Consider the following 19,750-nt stretch of genomic DNA (forward strand, 5'->3'; position numbering starts at 1 on the left):
AAACAGGGATTGCTTTGGATTTGCCTGTAAGGGGAGTGTGAGTTGTCCCATCAGCACTCTGTGGCCATTGTAGAAGTGGGAGGCTGTGGCAGAGGTGAGGTGGTGAGCACGAGCTGTTGAGATCCTGCGGCTCCTTGTCCTTCACACAGACATCTGCTAATGTGTGTTTCTTTGGGAAGGTGCCTCATACCTTTGCCATTCCTCATCACACCCCTCCACACACACCAGACTCAGTGCCAGATGATGAATGTTTTAGAAAGCTAAAAGTCTAGAGAGGAGTGTTTTCATCAGCAGCCTCAGAGATGGGGCTTTACCAGCAAAGGGCTTTACCAGTCCCTGCGAGATGTCTCTGCAGTTCTTTTTAGCAGTACTGGTGGGGCAGGATGGGATGTTCCAGCTATAGAATGAAGGACTTCTAGATTTGGTGACTTGCAGCTGGTGCTGCCCACCCTGGTCAATAGCCAAGGCTCATTAAAAAGTCTCACCTCTTACCTGCTCTAAACTGCCTTTCCTTTCCAGCAGGCACAGAGCTAGGGTTGTCCTGGGAGTGCATGAGTTATAGAAATGATCATTTGCATTGAAGTGAACCACTGGATCAGCAGAGTATAAAAGCCAGCCCAAGCACTGAGCCTCTGCCTTGGGAGCAGCTGTTCTTTGTCACTCTCCACAGGGTGATGTCCAGAGAAAAGCTTACTTTGCAAAGAGTGCTCCTGAGACTGAGCAGATTAGAGGAGGAGTCAAAACTGTTTAAAATGTCTTTAGGCTTTAAAAATAATCATGGTTATGGATGCAGTGACATGCAGTGTAGTTGGCTCTGTGCATTTGAAATGGTTGCAGGTGAAGCACAGCAATGTCTGAGCTTACAAGTAATCTTGGTATTCGAGACTCTCAGGTTATTGTTACATGGGATTAAAGTACCCGTTGGGAAACAGGTTGAAAAGTGAAAGACTGGCTAGTGCCAGGCAAAGGCAGAGGTAAGTCCACCATGCTTGTCCTGTGGCTCTGAGTGAACAACATGAATCAGTGTGCTGAGGTTACCACACAGAAGTCCAAGGTGCTTTTAGAGTCAGTTATGTTTGTCTGGAGGGGTTTGATTGTCCCCCAATGCATGGAAAGGTTTTATCGATGAGAGGAATTCCTAGTTCATGCAAGGTGTCTGTCTCCTCTTTGGTGCTAGAAATGTTCCCATGTGAGGGTGGGAGCAGAGAGACAAGGGGAGGTGATGTGTCCCAATCAAAATCAGTGGCAGAAATCAGTGTTACTTTCTGAAAGGACTCTCACTTCTAATTTCTTTTGTCTATTTAAGCCAGTGAAGAAAAAGAAGATAAAACGCGAGGTTAAGATTCTGGAGAATCTCCGTGGTGGCACCAACATCATTAACCTGATTGACACTGTCAAGGATCCGGTGGTAGGTGCCTGTGTTGGGGAGGTGTGCTGGGTTTGCCTTCCCACCAGCTGAAGGCATGGGCTGGTTGGTTTGGATGGCTTCCTCTCCCTTTCCATGTTCCCCAGACTCTTCAACACCCCTTCTGTGTCCTCTGTGAGTTGCCACAGCTGATGGGGGAAAGTTTTTGAAGTCCTACAAATTTTTTGTAAGAAAGTAGAACCTGTAGCCTTCTAGCTTGTGTCTGGCATCTGGAACCTAAGTACCAGCCAGGGCAACTGGATATTAAGCACTTTAATCCTTAGTTACTGTCCTACCCAGTGACCAGCGGTCATGTCATGATCTGCACTGCCACAATTACCCCATTGCTGGGGGGTTTTCTGTGACTGGCAGCTGGCTGAGGGCTGTGACTCCTGGCCTGCTGACAGCCCTGGAGAGGAAATGCTGCTGCAGTGCTGGCAGCCTGGCTGACCTCCCTCCTGTGGGGAAGGCTGGGAGGCCTTAGCTCCTGGTGACACGTTCTGCCTCACCCAGTGCTCTCTCTGTTCATGGCTGGGGGGGCAGTGCTGGCCAAAATGCTGAGTTGGAGCTCTGTGTGTGAGGTATAAGCAGGGCTGCTCTTTCCATGTCCTGCTCTCACTTTGCTCTCCCTAGTGAGGGCTGGGCAGGAAGCAAAGGCTTTCTCAGGTCTCTTGGAGCCGAAGAAAGGTCAAGTGCATATTTTAAACCATGACTTTGTCTCTCTTGCAGTCAAAGACCCCTGCTCTGGTGTTTGAATACATCAATAACACAGATTTTAAGGTGAGTTTGCCTGAGTATGGAGGAGGGAGGCTTCCCATTTGTATAAAGTGCTGTGATTGTTAGGGAATCCTCAAGAGCTATGGGGAGAATTTAGAGTTTTCACAGTTGTCAGCTTCACTTTTCTTTCTCCATGTAAATCAGAAATCTGTTAATGGGCTCTAGATGAAAAGGCAGAAGAGGTTTCTGTGCTGAACTCCCAACTCTGAGGAGTGAGGTCAGCAGGTTAGATATTCTTACTCCCTTCTCAGTTTAGTAATCACTGTTGTGCTATATATTCAGCTCAAGCTAATCCCTGAGCTATAGTGCTCTGTTTACAGCAGTGCAGTTGATGGAGCTGGTGACACTGATTTATTTTGGAATCCTTTAGACCTGGGGACTCTGGGGTGGCAAAGGCTGGAGAGCTCATCTCCCACTGCCAGTGGGTCTGCTAGTGGGGGATTGAACATTCTTGAATACATCTTAAGAGCTTTTCTTTCTTGTCTGAGGCTGCAGCGTATTCTCTAGCTCTTCTGGTGTCTGGGGGCTCCAAGGGATATTACTGTTCCCAAAATGAGGGTCCTTGTGTCTGAGTGCAGCTACAACTGCCTTTGCTTCCAAAATGCTTCGAGACAAAAGGGATCTATAATTAGCAGCCACACCTATTTTAATGGTATCTTTGCTTCCCCCATGTGAGCCTTTACCCTAAGTCACTAAGTCAGTGGTGGAGAATTAATTGAGCAGTTGCCATTAGAAAGCCAGCAGTCATCCCTCCTGCACCATTCAGGGATCTCTTTCATTCCATACTATGGGATGGTGTTTTTTCCTTCCTCTCTGTCCTGGATCATTATGTAGGTACAGGTTTTGTAGGAAGCAGACGTACCAAACACCCAGAGAAGAATCTTGGGCTGGTGTTGGTTATAGAGGAGGCAGCTGGCTCACAGACCAGCTCCTGCAGCCCTGCATGCTGAGGGGCAGCACACGTAGTTTCTGTCCCTCTGGGCTGGGCCTGGCCAGCTGGATGCTGCCGGGTAGGATGTGTGTGTGTAGCCAGAGCTGCAGCCATGCTGCAGTGGAGGTCTGAGTGCTGTTTAATCTCACTAGAGCTACATTGCAGGAGCCACAATAACAGCAACTTGCAGCAGCATCTGCCCTGACAGCTCTGGGCAGGGAGAAGTGTTGCCTCCATCAAGTAAACAGCCACCTCTGTGGTGACCTTTCAGAGCTAATTAAAGCAGGTTTGGTTTGCCTGGGCTTTGTTGACATCAGCTGGGCTGTGCCAACGCCTCGCGTGTTGGGAATGTGCCCCTATGCTTCTCCTGTGACCCACAGCCTCCTTGTAAGGCTGGTCCTAGAAGTTTTTAATTTTCTATTTAGAGACTTTTTAATTATTTCATTTTTATTTTTAATATATAGCTTGAGATAAACTTTATTGCTCAGGCAGTGGTACATCTTGCTGAGGATTGCTTTGTGTGTGTCCAAGTCAAAATGTGATTGCACCACTCTGTCGTGTCCTTAGAGGAAAAAGTTATCCTCAAGGATATCCCCCAGAAACTGAGGTGTCTGTGAAGTGGAGTGTTCAGCAGTACCTTGAGGCTGGTGGCCAGTGGGGACCCTAAACTGAAAAATGCTGGGCTCGGAGTCCATGTTCCTTTGGCCATCCTGGCCACGTGGAGAGCCAGGCTAGACCCTGCTGTGGCCAGTGAGGAGCATTGGACTGGCCACTGCAGAAGTGACAGTGATCAGCTCTGACATTAGAAACAGCTACATGAGCTTGCAGCAGACTTTTCTAGGCTCCTGGGGGAAAGCCTGACTCCTTGGGGAAGTCCAAATTCACAGCTGTACAAGTCCAAGACAGAAAGTATTGATGCTTTTGATGCTGATTGGTACAAGGCAGGAATAACTTGTCTTGGGAATGCAAGTGTGTCCCCGGGGCAAGCAGTGTGGCTTCTTGTGTTCAGAGTTTATTTGTAACCTGAATTTCCCTAGCTGTGTATGGGGTGTGTGGGTTGTTTGATGCTCCACTCCCATGAGCTGTCTGCCTGTTTGAGTAGGTTCTTGGGGCTGCAACTAATTGCAGATTATAGAGCTGCTTCTGTTGAGGGTGCCTGTGGGTGTCTTCTCTATAGAAACTCCCAGGATGTCTCTTTCCTTGCTCTGAAGTGCCAAGCAGAGAGTACAGAGTACGTGAGACAACTTGTGTTGGAGGTCTCAGCTTGCTCTGTACCTCTACACGTGAAGCAGCTGGAGAGCACCCAGTCGTTGTCCTTATCTCCCTGGGCAGCCATTTTCTGCTGGAGTTAAGTGCCACATGAGCTAATCCAGGTGACAGGGACCTCTTCTCTTTGTTTGGATGTGGCTGCTGCTGATGTGCCCATCTCTGTGTTGACATCTGGATTCAGCAGCACTGATGAGAACCAGCATCTTGCTGGCAAATCAACTTCAGGGTGTGTGAGGGGTTCCCAGGGCAGCTTGTGGGGCTGAGGGCTGTGACTCCTGGCCTGCTGGCAGCCCTGGAGAGGTAATGCTGCAGTGCTGGCAGTCCTGGCTGACCTCCCTTCTGTGGGGAAGGCTGGGAGGCCTTATCTCCTGGTGACACATTTTGCAGGCAGCAGGTGGTTGCTGACCACTTCACAGGATTTAATTTTTCTCTGTCGTGTTGGCACTAGTTGCTCCCAAGCTTGGATGTCTGCTCAGTTGTCTCTTTTCTGGAAGTTCCTTTCTTCCAGCATTATAATTTTTTGCTTGGATTCTAATACTTTGACCCCTTTGCCTGTTCAAATGGCAGAACACTGTTCATGTCAGTGCACCCATGGAAGTGGCTGCTGGGTTCCCGCAGCTCTCTGTGCCTGGGCAGAAGCTGCAGCTCTGTGGGATCTAACCTGTGGCTGTGGATGATCCCAGATCAGAAGCACAAGCTTTTATTTCACTATTCTTAAATGATGGTATAAACAGGAGACTTAGGTGATACCTCCCCAGAGCTGATTACATTTTCTTAAATTACCTGTCTGGGTCCCTTCTGGAAGTGACAGCACTGTACTTGCCAGGAGGATGAGCTGGAGCCAGACTGGATATGTATTCTGCTGTGTGAGGACAGCAGCTGATGTACAGGGTTAGTGTTTCTCCTCAGACCTGCTGCATTACTTGTCATCTGAGAGCATTCAAGCTCCCCACAGTAATTTGCCTTAAATGAAAGCTGCACTGCAGAGCCACATGCAACTGAGGAACCATCAGTGAAATTAAATGTCTTTTGCTAATTGGTTTCAAACTAGAAATGAGACGCCTGCACTTCAGGCACTGTCAGCTGTCATGTGTTTTGTAAGCATACCTGGTACTGCGTCTTTCATTGCTCCAAAGAGGCAAGTCCCTTAGGAAAGAAGGGGACAGAGACAGGTCACAAGGAGCAGTTCTGGGTTGGGTTTGCTCTAGCAAGTCTGGAGCTAAAGACGAGGTGGGCAAGAAAGGTGAGCAATGGAAGGATGTTCTATTGCCTGCTGGAGTTGTGGGTACACTGGGCTTTTGAGTCAAGTCTTCCTCTTCACCTGCACTTCTGTGAATTTTCAGGCGCAGTTGCTATGAGGGAAATATGTGCATGGGTTTTATCCTTGTACATCCAGGGTTTGTTTAAAAAAATGCTTTGTTGCCCTGCATAAGCAATGCAGAAGTATAAAAGATTCTCCTCCCTTGTGTGGCTGATGCTTTGGGAACTGTTTTCCTTTCCTTTTTTTTGTTACTGCTGCTGCCCTGCACCCCAAAGCAGCGTCTCTCCTCGCAGCCACCCTGTTGCTGTGCAGATGCTGCTTCCTGCACGTAGCCAGCTGTGTTGTTCACTCAAGGGAGAGCAGAGAGCGTTTAACTCCTGTCAGCCCCGTGGGGGGGAAGCGTGTCCCTGCCTCCTCAGGCACTAACAGCATTCGTTTATGATTGGTTGTGTGATGTGTGCCAAAATATCACCGAAAGCTGGAGAGGGGTAGTGGTTGCCTGTGGGTGGGTTTGGCCTTTCCTAGTGCTCTCTACGGAGAAAGGAGACCAGCCCAGGTCTCTGAGGCCTCGTGGGATTCTGAGTGCTGAGGAGATGTTTGAGCTGGGTCTGAGTGATCCCCACAGTGATGTTCCTGATAGTCCTACTCCACAGGGACAGCTGTAAGAACAGAGCATGGGGCATGTCTGCAAAGGAGGTGTTTGTCCTGCCCTGCTAGGCTGGGCAAAGGGGATTTGGAGCCCACTGTCAAAGCTTGCTTGATGCAGCTGCTGTGCAGGACCCACTTGCAGTGGAAACCTTGGCTCTTCCTTCAAAGCTGCCTGTGTTCACTGCTGCCTGCTGGGCTGAGCAGGCTCCTGCAGGGACTGTTCCCTGTGGTGAGCAGAGCTGGGCACTGCTGGCCTTGGCACTGACAGAGGTCAGAGGGGCTGGGTTTCACAGGCAGCTCTTCCAGGGAAATCTGTTGAATGCTGTTTGCCCAGTAGTGTTTGGGCTTTTCATGGCCCAGTGCCAAAGGCCATGAGCCAGAGAAGCAATGGCATGGCAGCTCTGAGAAGAAAGACATTGGTGACCTCTCTTCTATCCCCTTCCCACTTACAGGCAGCAAGAGGCAGAGAGCCAGGGAATAGTGAAAATGAGATCTGGTCTTGCAATGCCACTGCCTTCCCTGCCCTCCTCCTTCCCCAGGTGCACTGATGTTGCCAGGTGAAGTTGAACAGGGCAGTGAATGCCAGGAAGACATGTTTTACACATTTCTCACAGTGTTTGTAACCTAGGAAGCCATTTAAACAGACTTCTGGAAGGACTGAGCTGTCCTCTGCTGGCCCTGTGTCCTGCATCAGTTGTGCACAAGTCAGGAAATCCATCCCTGCTATGGCTCTATAGCTTGTGGCTGTATCTTTTTTGCTTCCTGCTCACTTGTCTGCTTCACTGGGTTGCTCCAAAGCGTTAGGATCATCCCAGCTCACGAGAATACAATGCAGTTGTGTCCTGGAGGCTGTTAAAGCTCTGTGTGTGTAAGTGACACTTGTATGTTGTTGAAATCAAATTATTTCTGATTTGGGGGCTGGGCGGGGGCTGTTTGGAGGTGGCCCTCTGTAAGGCAGGAACCTGAGGATCTCAGCATGGGCCTGGAGGGGATCCAGGGCCAGAGCTGCTTTTTGGAATGTGAATTTCAATCCCTTGTTCTGGGATTTTTCCTGAAGCTGCCAAGTGGTGCCTGTGATGGACAGCGGGCTCCAGTGCTGATGCAATTGGTGATTTGTCTGAGCTGTGAGATGATCCTTGTTTGTAAGAAAGGGCAGAGAGGTCTGTTCCCACTGCTGTCCTGTGAGTCCTTCTTTGCCCTGCCCTGGCATTCTGCCTTGCTTTCCCTGGAAGAGAGAACAGCTCAACAAGGTTGGGTTGACTCTGCAGCCTGTGACAGATTCAGAACAGAAGGAAATTTGGGGCCAGCTGTGACCTGGTGTGGGAGCAGCAGGTTGATGAGTTTTCCTGTGATGGTGCTGGTGGCACAGGGCAGGTTAAAGTGCCCCCTGGAGCTCTGTCCCTTCCACATGAGCAGCCACAGAAGGACACAGGAGAGGAGAGTGGTGGCAGTGAACACTTCCCCACAACTCGAGCTGTGCTCTCCTTGGCCCCACAAGCATTCCTGTGCTCTTCAGTTGCATTAGCCTTTACCCTGGGATAGAGGAAAGCCTCTATGACTCTAAGGCTGGCTCTTCTCTTTGTGCTTCCCAACCCCATGCTCCTTTAGATTGATGTTTTCCTCTCCCTGTCACACCCTGAACACTTGGACACCTTCCCATGTGTTCCCAGCCTGCCTGCTCTGAATGCTGTTGTCAGTGCTGACATACAAAGTCATCACAGTGACTTGACAAAAGAAAGTCACAATTGTCTGTGCCTCCTCCAGAGCTTTTGCTCTGTCCCCCTTGGACAGACAGCCCCCATCTCCTGCTGGAAGGTTGTGACAAGCCTGAATGATGCCAGTAGCGTTTCACAGGAGTTCTTGCATACTTTCTAGATATCCTGGCAGGACTGAGACCAGGAGAGCTCTCAGGAATGGTAGCATTTGTCGTTAATCTGTAATGGATTCAATAGAGGCAGGTGGGGTGCATGAAATGAAACTAATTCAAATCTGGAGTATTTATTTTTTCTCTCTCTTTTTTTTTTTTTCTCCCTCCCCAAATCTGTTTCAGCAACTGTACCAGATCCTGACAGACTTTGATATTCGGTTTTATATGTATGAGCTGCTTAAGGTGAGTGGCACTGCACATGACAGTCTGGATGGGGAGAGCAGGAACGAGAGTGGCAGTAGTGGGGCTCATGGGACACTGTTGCTAAGAGGTTACTTCTCTTTTGTTCAGTGCAGAATCCAAGTCTCATAAGCTGGGAGGGTTTGGGAAGAGATCATGTTACCTGGCTTGTTGCTGTGAGGTATTGCAGCCAAACTGGGAGCTTTTGGTCACCTCCAAAGAGTCTGTGACTATCTGAAGTCTGAAGTGTTTGTGACTGTGTCACCAGGTAGAGCTGTGCTTGGTCTCCCTGTGTCTCTTGCACCATTGGGCTGCTGTGAGGAAAATCAACTCCCAGAAAAACAGCCAGAGCCAGGACAATGCCCTTGCGGCAGGGCTGGGGAACTGTGGTGCTAGGGACAGTGGAGGCGAGGGATTGGCAGCTCCAGGCTTTCCTCTGCTGCAGTATTCAAATGCAGCCCCAGAAGGTGAATTCTGCCCACTGGTTATGCCAGTTGTTACAGGTAACATCAGTATCTTCCTTTGACACCTCCCAGCCAAAGCTTTCCTTGCCCCTCTGATAAAAGATGAGGAGTCCCCTAAATACCTCCCCTTAACTAGCCTAGCTTGCACTTCCCCATGGAAGTTCCCTCAAGGAGCCATGGCAGGTGTGTGGGATGTGCTGCACTGGCTCTTGGGGGTCTCCAGCTGCAGGACAGGGGAGGCAGCAGGGCACAAAGGAGAGCTGACAGGTTTGACTGATCCCAGGGCTGTTCTGACTTGGTGGTGGAGCAGCTTGGCTGTGTCAGGTCCTAGCAGGGCCTTGGCACTTTTGGGCTGGGACTTTGCAGCTCCCATGCTTCTGGAAATAAATGGGACAGGCAAGGAAAGCCCCTTGTGCTTCAGAACATGATGGCTGAAGGATCCTGAAACATCCAGTGGGCTCAAGGGAGGCTTTCTTCTCAACACCCCCACACTTGCCCACCTGTCTGCAAGGGAAGGACCTTCCTACTGGATGTTGGGAGTGACCCTGAGGCAACCTGGGATTAGGATGGGAGGGATGAGGAAGTTTAGATGATCCTTGGGCCTTGGCAACACAAGACAGTAGAAGAGCTTCATCCCTGGAAGCAGTTTGTGTAACCTGTTACAGATCTCCTGGACTGGAGATCCAGGACCGCTGTTTGCTGTGAGTCCTGTGTGCTGTGAGGCCACGTGTCACTGCAGGGCTGTTCTCTGAGGCCTTGCTGTGATGGAAGCTGTTGCCTTCTTGCTTCCCACTGTGGCACCGGCCCAAGGACAGCGTTGCTTCCCTGGCACTGATGTCTTGGATATTGAATGACTACAGGCTGTACCCTCTTTCCGTGCTGCTGGAGATGTCATGGCATCTGATAGATGTTGATGGATGGATCTCCCTCCCCTTGGAGATGAGAAAACAACATTCTCACCCCCTAGCTCAAGGGAACAGCTGCGTTGGGGGGCAAGCGGTGCAAGGTCATGGAGCTGGGGAGCTTACATCTGCTCCTGCCTACAAGCGTGAAGCAGCTTTGCTCTCCCTCGTGTGTTATCACTTCCCTTTTTCAAGTGCAGTTTGACTTAAATCTGCAAGGCAGGGGTGACTTTCTCGCTTGAGCATGTTTTGGGACCCAAGTGGAAAGCATCACTGGAAGGCCATAAAACTGCATGCATGTAGAAATCATTCCCTTTCTAGGGAAGAGAGCCTGACCTAGGAAGCACAGGGCAACCCTGGGCTTGTCACCAGGTGGGACACCTTTCTGCATTGTGCTCTTCAACAACTGTGCAGGGAGCACAGTTCCAGGACCTGTGACTGCAGTAGGGCACAAGATCCATACAGTCTCGTTGCCCTCTTGTCACTTTATCACATGCAGCATAAGAGCTGACACTGCTCATTTCATGTGCCAGGGTTACGGCAGTCCCTCTGAACTCTTGCTTCTGGCTGAAAACTGTCTGTTACATTGGTAATGCTGTGCCCATGGTTACAGCCATGTCTAATGTGTGTGTGTGTGTCTGCCAGGCCCTGGATTACTGTCACAGCATGGGAATCATGCACAGGGATGTCAAACCCCACAACGTCATGATAGACCACCAACAGAAAAAGGTACTGTGACACCAGGGATTACAAGCAGCGGTTTTACAGGGAAATTTGAAACTCTGCTGCCTCTGTACCCACAGCCGTGGCAGCTGCATATTCCCCTCTAACCTTTCTTTACTGGCTCCCCTCCACCTGTGCCAGTACCAGGAGATGGTCAAAATCCCACAGGGGAGCACCTCAGTCGGAGTCCATGGCTTCCTCACTGCTGGGGTGTGCTGGTAAGACCTCAGGAAATGGGCAGCACAGGGGCCTACCCCACCCCATCATGGTACTTGTATCCCATTGAGTGTGCCTGCCCCAGGGACCTGCAATTTGTGTCAAGGAGCTTGCTGCTGGTCCACAGGTCCCTCTCTGTCAATCAGCAGTGGCTGTACAGGCAAGGCAAGGTGTATGAGGAAGGGAATTTCTTACTGGAGTCCTTCCCTAGTAATAAGCAGGTTGTCCATCCCCGCAGCTGTGGAGATGGTCTGCCTTGCAGGATGTGCTGAGCCCCTCGTACCCCATTTTCTGCTCTCAGTCCCCAGGTAAAATCAACACTGCCTTCAGCCCAGCCCTTCTAAACAGTGGAATAACACTTTTGCCTGTTCCCTAGTACACAGGGACCTGGTGGTGCTGGTAAGGAGCCAGCTGCTCAGCAGTAACAATGTGCTTGGACTCAGAAGGCAGTGGAGCTCTCTAAGATGGGCTTTGCCCCACCAGCTGATGTTGGGGGGAAGGGAAAAACCTGATCAGAGAACTGCTGAGAGCATCTGGTGTCCACAGAGGGCCTCCCTCCACACTCCAATGCTCCACGCTTGCATCAAGGGATTGAGGTCTGGCCAATGTGGCTTCCCCTGCCTGGCTGATGGCTCTGTGTCTCTATTGCATGTTCAGCTGCGGCTCATAGACTGGGGTCTGGCCGAATTCTACCATCCAGCTCAGGAATACAATGTCCGTGTGGCCTCTAGGTACTTCAAAGGACCGGAGCTCCTTGTGGACTACCAAGTAAGAATCTGTCTCCTCCTTGCTATCCAGTGGTAACACTTGTGGCTGCACTTTAGCCACCTTTGGGTTGTCTGGTTTTGCCTGTCAGGGCATTGCCTGGGTTGGAGAGAGGCTGGCTGTGAAGTGCAAAGGCTGAGGCTGCCTGTGCTGGTGGGGAACCAGGCTGTGGTGAGTGTGCCTTTTCTGACAGCTTCTCCTTTTCTCCCTCAGATGTATGACTACAGCTTAGACATGTGGAGTTTAGGCTGTATGCTGGCAAGCATGATCTTCCGAAAGGAGCCCTTCTTCCACGGCCAGGACAATTATGACCAAGTAAAGACATTGCTACCTGGCTTACTTTGTGAAAAGTTTGTCCCGAGTTCATCTCTGTGTGTATAGTGGGGAGACTCTGGGGGTGGGACTGCCAGGCTGGGAGGATGCTGCTATATATTTGGTTAAGCCATCTGCGATTTTGCTGCCATGTGTAGGGAACTTGTTTTCCGCACATGTTGCAAAAGCAAGTTTCAAGGGAGAAACTCCTTCTGTCTGGGATGTTTCCAGAAGGAAGGCTCTTAGACTTGGGCAGGTCTGCCTTTGTAAAAGAGTGGTGGGCTGCCCTTCTGCTCTCTGAACATGCCTTTTTTTCCAGCTGGTTCGCATCGCCAAGGTCCTGGGCACAGATGAGCTGTATGGGTATCTCAAGAAGTACCACATAGAACTGGACCCGCACTTCAACGACATCCTGGGCCAGTAAGTGGAGCAATGAAATGCTGCCTTTTTTTCCTTGTGAGCACAGAGAGGGACATATACTGATGTGTGTACCCTTGAGGCACTCTCACCAAAGGCCTGCTCAATCTGGATAACAGTGGTGCTTGCAGGCTTCACATCTAGCTGCTCGTGTCATCTCAGGAAGTCACTGAAATGCAGGCTCTTTCCTTTTGTCTCTCCCATGATTCATGAGCCATCCCTTATTTCTTCTCTCTCCTGCTCGTTCGCATCCTTAAAGTGGAGGTGTAGACACTGCAGTTAAGTGTGGACTGAGTGGCTCAGTCTTCCGGTTGATATTTCTGGAAAGGACAAATGGAATGGACAGAATAGTGAGGACAACTTCTGTGAGGCTGGCTGGCAAGCCAGAGCAGTTCTGATCCCAGGGGTGTCACCCTGCCTGCCACATGCTGTTGTGTAGTCCCTGTAGACAGAAGGGAATGTGCACTGTTGTGCCTTTCCTGGCACAGGATATCCATACAATTGTGTACATAAAGAAGAGGATTTTCCACCTTTGGCAGGTGTTTGCTGGGAAGCAGCTTGTGCAAGGAAGAGCTGTGGGCTGTTTATCACACCCACCCATACTCAAAGTGGCTGGTGGCAGGTGATTCCCATGGGACATCAGGGTAGTGCAGTGACAGCTGGTCCCTTTGCAGGCATTCCCGGAAGCGCTGGGAGAACTTCATCCACAGTGAGAACAGACACCTGGTCAGTCCTGAAGTCCTGGACCTCCTGGACAAGCTGCTGCGATATGACCATCAACAGAGGCTGACTGCCAAGGAGGCGATGGATCACCCCTATTTCTGTGAGTCTGTGGAGCAGTTGGGGCCAGCAGAGATGGAGATGTGAAAGAAAATTTTGGCTCCCCACTCTGCAAAAGCCTTAGCGGCTCTGTGGGTCTTGAGGGCAGTTTCTCTGGAAGGATTTGCCTGGGTGGAGCTTCCGCTTTATTAAATACTGTTTCCTTTTCCTGCCTGGTCTGTCTCCTGCAGATCCAGTGGTGAAGGAGCAGTCCCAGCCCAGCTCAGAAAATGCTGTGCTCTCCAGTGGCATGACAACAGCACGATGAGGACTGGAAAACGACGGGTAATTCAAGATGTTTACAAATAAAAGCAAAACCTTCGGTCACACAGTGAAGGGAAAAGAACCAAGGACCCCCCCTCCTTCCCTTCCCCTTTATACTCGGCAGAAATCTAACCTTGGGGGGGGTCTTAAACCTCAGTTCCTCTCTGGTGGTTGTGGTTAATGTAACTCTAACCCTGTGGTACCAAAGCCCTGGGCAAATGGTCTTGCAAGAGCTAAATATGTAGTGATATCCCCAGGGCTCCACACAACTGATTCTGGTTCACATCTCTGGATCCTTCTCTTCCTTCTCAGTCCAGCCTTCCCCACCACGCTGGTGGGGACAAATTGGTTGTTCCACCATCAGCCCTTAGCATGCCTCTTTCTGAACTTGCCTTTCTGACTTGTAGACTCTGAATGAACCAAATTCAGGCTGGGGGTCAGCAGGTGCAACTCTGTTTTGAGGTCCAAGTCTTTACTGCTCACTCTGGGCTTGAATTTGGCCCTTGAATTCCAGTTTCAATTGTGAATGCCGGGGTGGTTGGGGGGGAGGCGGGGGGGGAGTTCAACAAAAAACAACCCAGAAACCCAGCAGCATCTCGGGATTGGTTTGGAGCATTAAAAGGAAGGCACTGATCCGAGTTGCTGGGGAGAGGAGATTCCCCCCTCCAGTGTGTTTGACAAAGGTTCGCTCTGAGAAGAAACTCAATAGACCTGCTTTGGAAACTTGTGAATGTGAGGGCTGCTCTTGTGGCAGGAGAGGGGAGGGACTATCCAGACTTTCCCACCGAGCTCAGGAAAGTCAGTGTTGCAAGATTTCTTGTGATAGGTGTGCAACCACGTACCTCATGACGTGGCTCCCATGAGAATTCGTGCCAGACGCAGACTTGTGCCAGAGCACAGCTCTGGAGCGGTTCAATCCAGCACCGCAGGATGGAGGAGTGGAGAGGAGGCCGGGGAGGAGAGCACAGGGAGGGGGGAGGATCGACAAACAGCGGCGTCAGGGCGGGGGCTGTGCAGCTACTGATCCAGGCCTTGGGATCCCACACAGTGTTTTAACAAAGTCAGCCATTTGTTGAATTCTGGGGTGCCGATCCTGTTGGGGGGTGGGGGGGGTTCGTCTTATGGGTTCTTTCATCAGATCCCTCGATGGCTTTATAGCCCCACAATTCACAGTTGCCTCCTCTACTTGTTCTGTGTGTAACTTCATCAAGTGGTTCTGGTGACACTCAAACCTAGACGCTGGAGATAGTGTTTTCCCACCAGCACCTAAACACAGAATTTCCTTCTGCGGCATTGTTGAAATAGTTAATTTTTTATAAGGTTGCAATGTTTCTATTTGAAACATCTGTTTACATTCCATATTCCAATAAAGTTCTATTGGCATCGACAGCAGGTCAATCCATTTGTATAATTCACTGAAACCAATAAATATCTATACGTCTGAACGTCTGCCGTCTCAAATGTATGGGATAGCCAGAAGGCCTGAGAGCTTGAGGCCTCGTCTCCTTCAGGAGGGCAGGTCGGCTCTTCCAGCCCCTCCTCTGTGGTTTTTTGGGATCTCTCACTCAGGCTTTGGTTGCAGTTCTCCTGCTGTCAGCCCTGAGAGTTTCTCTGCAGCAGATTGTCTCCGGGGCCGCAGAGGAGGTGTGAGAGTTTGGGCACAGCGTGGGGCTCAGCTCTCGTGCTGCACTGTCCAAGGGACAGACCTGACTCTGCCATTACCTGTGGGGTCAGACCAGGTCACCAGTGCAGGGCTGGAACTCGGGGTTCTCCACCTGTGTAACCCCACGCTCATCTGCTTCCAGCCTGCGTGGATGACTTTGTCTAAAGATGTGCTGAGTAGGGAGTAGCTGTTTCCTTGCACCTGGGGACATGGGGACCTTCCTGCCTGCCGGGCCTGAGGGGCAGGGGAGTCTCTTGTGCTCTTACGCTGTGCCAGTACCAGCAGGATTGGATTGGGGTTTTAATATCGAGTTTTGAACTGATTTTAAATATCTATTGAATTGCTCCATTGAGAAGTGGATGTTTCTCATGGCCTGTTCAGGTTGCTATGGGAGAAGCTTGTCTGTTTTCCAGCCCTTGTGTGTTGGCATTCCCAGCTTCTGCAGGGGCAAGGCTGAAGAGGTGGGGAGAAGAAAAATCGGTTGAGTGGGGGAACTTTGATAGGTGAACACTGTTGACCACAGTGTACGAGTGTGCTGCATATAAATGCTTGACAGCGTCTGAACCTGATGGCGAAAATTTCAAGGTGGTGCTTGGGGAAGTATCTGTTCTGTAAACCTGAGTCAGGAATTCTTTCCTGGTACCCTCAAGCAGAGGAAGAGAGTTGCTCTTCCAGAAACTGAAATGGCTTTCCCTGGTTACAGTAAGCAAAGAGGCTGGAACAACCTGCCCCTTATCTCCCCACATCCCTACCCCAGCTCTAGGGTAGGAGGAGCAGTGACAGATTCATCCTGGAGGGAAACAGCAGCTGAGCAAGAGTAATCTAGAAGTGAGGAGGGTGTGGAGTCTCCCGATCCCGGGGCAGCGGGGACATTTGACTGCACCTTGTGCCAGTTTATCTCTGCAGCGTGTCTATTCCAGCACCCAGAGCACGAAATCCTTCTTTCTGACCTTAGCAAAGCATTCTCCTGGCTGTAGGGATAGCCAGGAGCTGGGGAAGAGTGCTTTGTCCCTAGGAAGTTAGGAGGACTGGGGAACATGTATCTTCATCTGCTTTGTGAAGAAAGTTATTAGAGTCGTAGTGCATGTTCCTGGCCTCTAAGCTGGCCTGGCTCCAGCTTTCTAGCAGAGGTAGAGCATGGGTTTAGCTGAGTGCCTTGTAGGAGAAAAGGCTCAAAACTGAGCCTCAGCAGCCACTGAGGGATGCAGTAGGAAATGGATGCAGTTAGCACCTTTGCCAGCTTGTCTGTTACAAGTGTGCTGGGCATGATGGGAGCTTTCAGCAGAATTATGGGAGATGTTTGTGGTAGTGGAGGGAAACTCAAAACAGTAGGTCATGGAGAAAAAAGGCCAAACTTGTCTCTGGCTGTCCATGACAGTTCTGCTTTGCTGGACTGCATCTCTCTCTTGCCTTGCTCAGGCCTGCCTTCCTTTCTCACCCCTTCCAAAGCAGGCTGAGGTTCCCCTGCTGTCCCCACATCCAGAGGGCCATGGAGGGCAGGGTGGCAGACACGGGGCAGCGTGCCCAGCCATCGCCTCATCACGGCGCTGGAGGAGCTCCGTGTCGAGCCGGCAGTGCCCCGCGATGCTCACTTCCCTCCTCCCGTCTCTCCTCAGGTCCGATGCTGTTGCTCCCAATTTTCCATAAGCAGAATGAGAACCAAATCAAACGTCCCATCGGCGCGGTAGAGCGACGGCGGGCGGACTGCGCGGCGCGGGCAGGGCTCAGAGCGGGGCACACGCCTGGCTGGACGGCACTCGCCTCGCTATGACCGCAGCCCTTCCCTCCGAGTGTTAAAGGTTCTTCTGCCTCTGTTTCCTTGTTGAGCTCTTCCCGACCCAGAAAGCGTGGAAATGTGAAGGGTGTGCAAAGCAGTTGTTGTTTAGTCGTTCCTTCCTCTGTTCCGGCTGTTCCCCCCCAACCTCTGATGGACCGTGGTTAGCCAGCTTGTGCCTGTCTCTTCCAGGACATGGGGGTTGCAGGGGATGTAGTATCGTGATGGACAGTTCTATACTATAATTAAAAGAATTCTATATTGTTGAATAAAAGTTTTAAAAGAAGCATGCAAGGAGGAGTATTCAGTGGGGAGGGAGTTGGAGAGTGCTGGCAGAGTGAGCTGTTCCCTGTGCCCAGCTAGGACAGGCTGGGTGAGGTGAGAAAGAGAAAATCGTACAAAATCAGGGTGGGCAGAGGCAAAGGAGCCACTTGCTGCCTTTGGAGGTATTTCTCCTTTCCCTCCTTAGGCCCCCACACTCTTCTGAAGGTGCCTGCCTGGGTGGTGGCCTGAGTGCTAATGCTGGTACCTGCTTTTTCCAGCCTTGGTGAGGCTTGGGCATGGCTCTGTCTCTGAACCACCGGAGCTCCCATCTCTTCCTCTTTCTTGGGCTCAGGCTCTCCTCCTCCTCCTCCTCCTCCTCCTCCTCCTCCTCCTCCTCCTCAGCATCATGACTGCAAAGCCATGAGCCTGGAGGTCTTGCCCAAGGGCAGCTGCATTGCAGGAGTTCCTCTCAGATGTGGTCCTTCACTGGCAGGGCTCAGGAAAGTCTGGCTGCAATAATGGTTGTTGGCTAAGCTGGGCTCTGGTCTTAGGTATTAATGAACCACTTGAAATTCTGTCTAAAAGCCCTCAGCTGGACTCTATGTCCGTGGTCATTCCTCTTGTGTTGTCCCATTCCTTCAATGCTCATATGTTTTTCCCTATACAGTTTTCCCCTATACTGAAGCTGCCCAGGGGAAAAGGTACCTCTGAGTAAAGGCTCTTGCCTGGGAAAGAGAGACCTGTTGCTGGTTCCCAGGGAGGGGAGCTCAGCTGTGGGCTCCTGCCAGCACCAAACCACTCAGCACTGCTCTCACCCAGCCCTGGGCACTGGCCAAAGTGGAATTGCAGGAGTCCTTGCACAAGGCCTGTAATGGGCACAGGTGTGGGAACACACTGTCCTGGTGTGTCACTCACGGAGATTTGCTGTGGGCCCAGATGTGGACATGGGCATCAGGTAAGTTTAACCTACTGGTGCTGTAAGGCCAAGGAACAAACAGTTTAATGGCAGCTCTGTTGTATCCAGGACTATGCTGATCTGTGGCATCTATGTTCATCAAGATTGTTTCTGGTGGGTGTAGCTCTGGCTGGCTGTGAGAGCAGGGAAGAGCCCATGGCAGAGCCCACCTGAGGCCCACAATGGGCAGAAGCAGCACTGTGAGGATGCGCTGAGCTGAGGTCCCTGCAGCACAGTGGCACATCCAAGCACTGTTGCTGCTTGGATCTATCCATCTCCTGATGCTGTTGGGTCATGTTCCTCATTGCCACCTGCTGCCATATCCTCTCCAAGTCACAGCTTGTCTCCAGAGAATGCTCTCAGTGACTCTTAGCTGTTGTTGGTCAGAAATAAACTCTTCTTTGCCGATCCTTCTTTGTCTTCAGTTTGTCTGGAGTCAAAAAGGTTTCACTCATTCTGGCTCCTTGCTCCATCCATTGCACAGGTGTCCCTCCAAGGCAGTGTGTCCTCCTTCCTTGATTTTCTCTGCCAACTTGCTACAGTACACGCTGGCACTGCCTCCTTCTGCACCCACTGATGTTTACACCCTTGTTCTCTTCTGATCCCTTGCTCAGCATCAGCCCAGCTTCCTTCTCTTCCTCCTCCTGCACTGCTCAGAGTTCAGCCAGTGTGAGGTCCAAAGCCTTCAGGTTGCTTCAGCACCCAAAGCCATTTTTGGGCCTTGCCTCCCCTTGCATGTGTTCGTTATGGATCTCCTGCCCAATTGTGTTTTTGGTTTTCCCATTACAGCTGCCCTTCATCCAGTGCTGCTCCTGTAGGAAAATCCAGGCTGGAAGAGACAGCTGGAATCATCTGGACAAATCCCAGGATCTCACACTCCTTGCAGGAGTCATTATTTGTTCTTGGTTTTGCCATGTAGTGGAGGCTTTTTGCTCACAAAGGAACTGACTGAATCTGGTGCTGGTTTTATTGCTCCAAGCACTGTCCTTGGAGCTGGCCCAGCCCTGGACATCTGCTCTCCAGCTCAGTCAAGAGGGCAATGGCCTGGGTTAGGATTTCCCAGGCCATGAACCTGGGCCATGTGCTCCGAGGCAAGCACAGACTTGGTGACACTGGAGAGATCTGCTACATCTTGGTCTGGTAACTGCACCCAGCAACATGATGCTTCAAAGGAGCAACGTCTCAGAAGCTTCCTGAAAATCTCATTCCTCTGAAGGCATCGGATTGCTGAGAATTCTGAAGGGAAGGAAATGCTTTAGTGGGCAGTTATTTCTGGAGCAGGCACTCTCTGCTCACTTCTTGGACCAGATTATTTTCTTAGGATGGGCCTTTTCCTCCATCTGCTCCCCCAAATTCCATCCCTGTGCACCCTGGGAATTGGAAGCAGGGATGAGGTAACATGCCAACATCTTCCTACCGATCTTCCAGGTGGATAACATCAGTCTGTGAGTCTCTGAAGTACATCTCTCAGACACCTCTTCCCAAATGCCAGCCTCGATTATTAAAATCAAGGTGATATTAACAGGGCTTTGTCTGTTGCCTCTCCTCTAGCCCACGTGTGCCCAGGGAAGGAGGAGGAGCAATGGGTACTACATTTTGTTAAAATTAATTGAGAAATAGGGACGATTTGAAACCACAACCTATTTCTGTGTGCAGCAAAACATGACATTAAAATGGTAAGTGGAGAGCGTGTGAATGAGCCGGCTGTTCAGGAATGGCAGCTGGATATTCGTCCCAGTTGTCTCCTACCATCTGATTAAGGGAACAAGTTATTTCATCATGCCATATAAAGTGTACTCTAACCCACTGACTAA

At 50.7% G+C, this 19,750-nt stretch overlaps 1 protein-coding gene across 3 annotated transcripts in view; it reads left to right on the plus strand.

Moving 5' to 3' along the window:
- Nucleotides 1-18,835, plus strand: part of CSNK2A2 (casein kinase 2 alpha 2) — a 29,020-nt gene extending 10,185 nt beyond the window's left edge. Inside the window, exons 3-12 of one of the 3 annotated variants that reach the window (XM_040075251.2) lie at nucleotides 1,307-1,408; nucleotides 2,135-2,185; nucleotides 8,342-8,401; nucleotides 10,410-10,493; nucleotides 11,361-11,471; nucleotides 11,682-11,783; nucleotides 12,100-12,200; nucleotides 12,872-13,020; nucleotides 13,208-13,301; nucleotides 18,726-18,835. In XM_040075251.2, coding sequence (XP_039931185.1) covers nucleotides 1,307-1,408; nucleotides 2,135-2,185; nucleotides 8,342-8,401; nucleotides 10,410-10,493; nucleotides 11,361-11,471; nucleotides 11,682-11,783; nucleotides 12,100-12,200; nucleotides 12,872-13,020; nucleotides 13,208-13,284 — 837 coding nt within the window. In that variant the 3' untranslated portion in view covers nucleotides 13,285-13,301; nucleotides 18,726-18,835. Of the gene's footprint in view, nucleotides 1-1,306; nucleotides 1,409-2,134; nucleotides 2,186-8,341; nucleotides 8,402-10,409; nucleotides 10,494-11,360; nucleotides 11,472-11,681; nucleotides 11,784-12,099; nucleotides 12,201-12,871; nucleotides 13,021-13,207; nucleotides 14,726-16,559; nucleotides 17,004-18,725 lie in introns of those variants that run through there. The other 2 variants (XM_040075250.2, XM_058422059.1) reach the window with 2 other exon arrangements.
- The last annotated feature ends 915 nt before the right edge of the window (nucleotides 18,836-19,750 follow it).

Source organism: Hirundo rustica, chromosome 11 (assembly GCF_015227805.2).
Source record: "Hirundo rustica isolate bHirRus1 chromosome 11, bHirRus1.pri.v3, whole genome shotgun sequence".
NCBI lineage: Eukaryota > Metazoa > Chordata > Aves > Passeriformes > Hirundinidae > Hirundo > Hirundo rustica.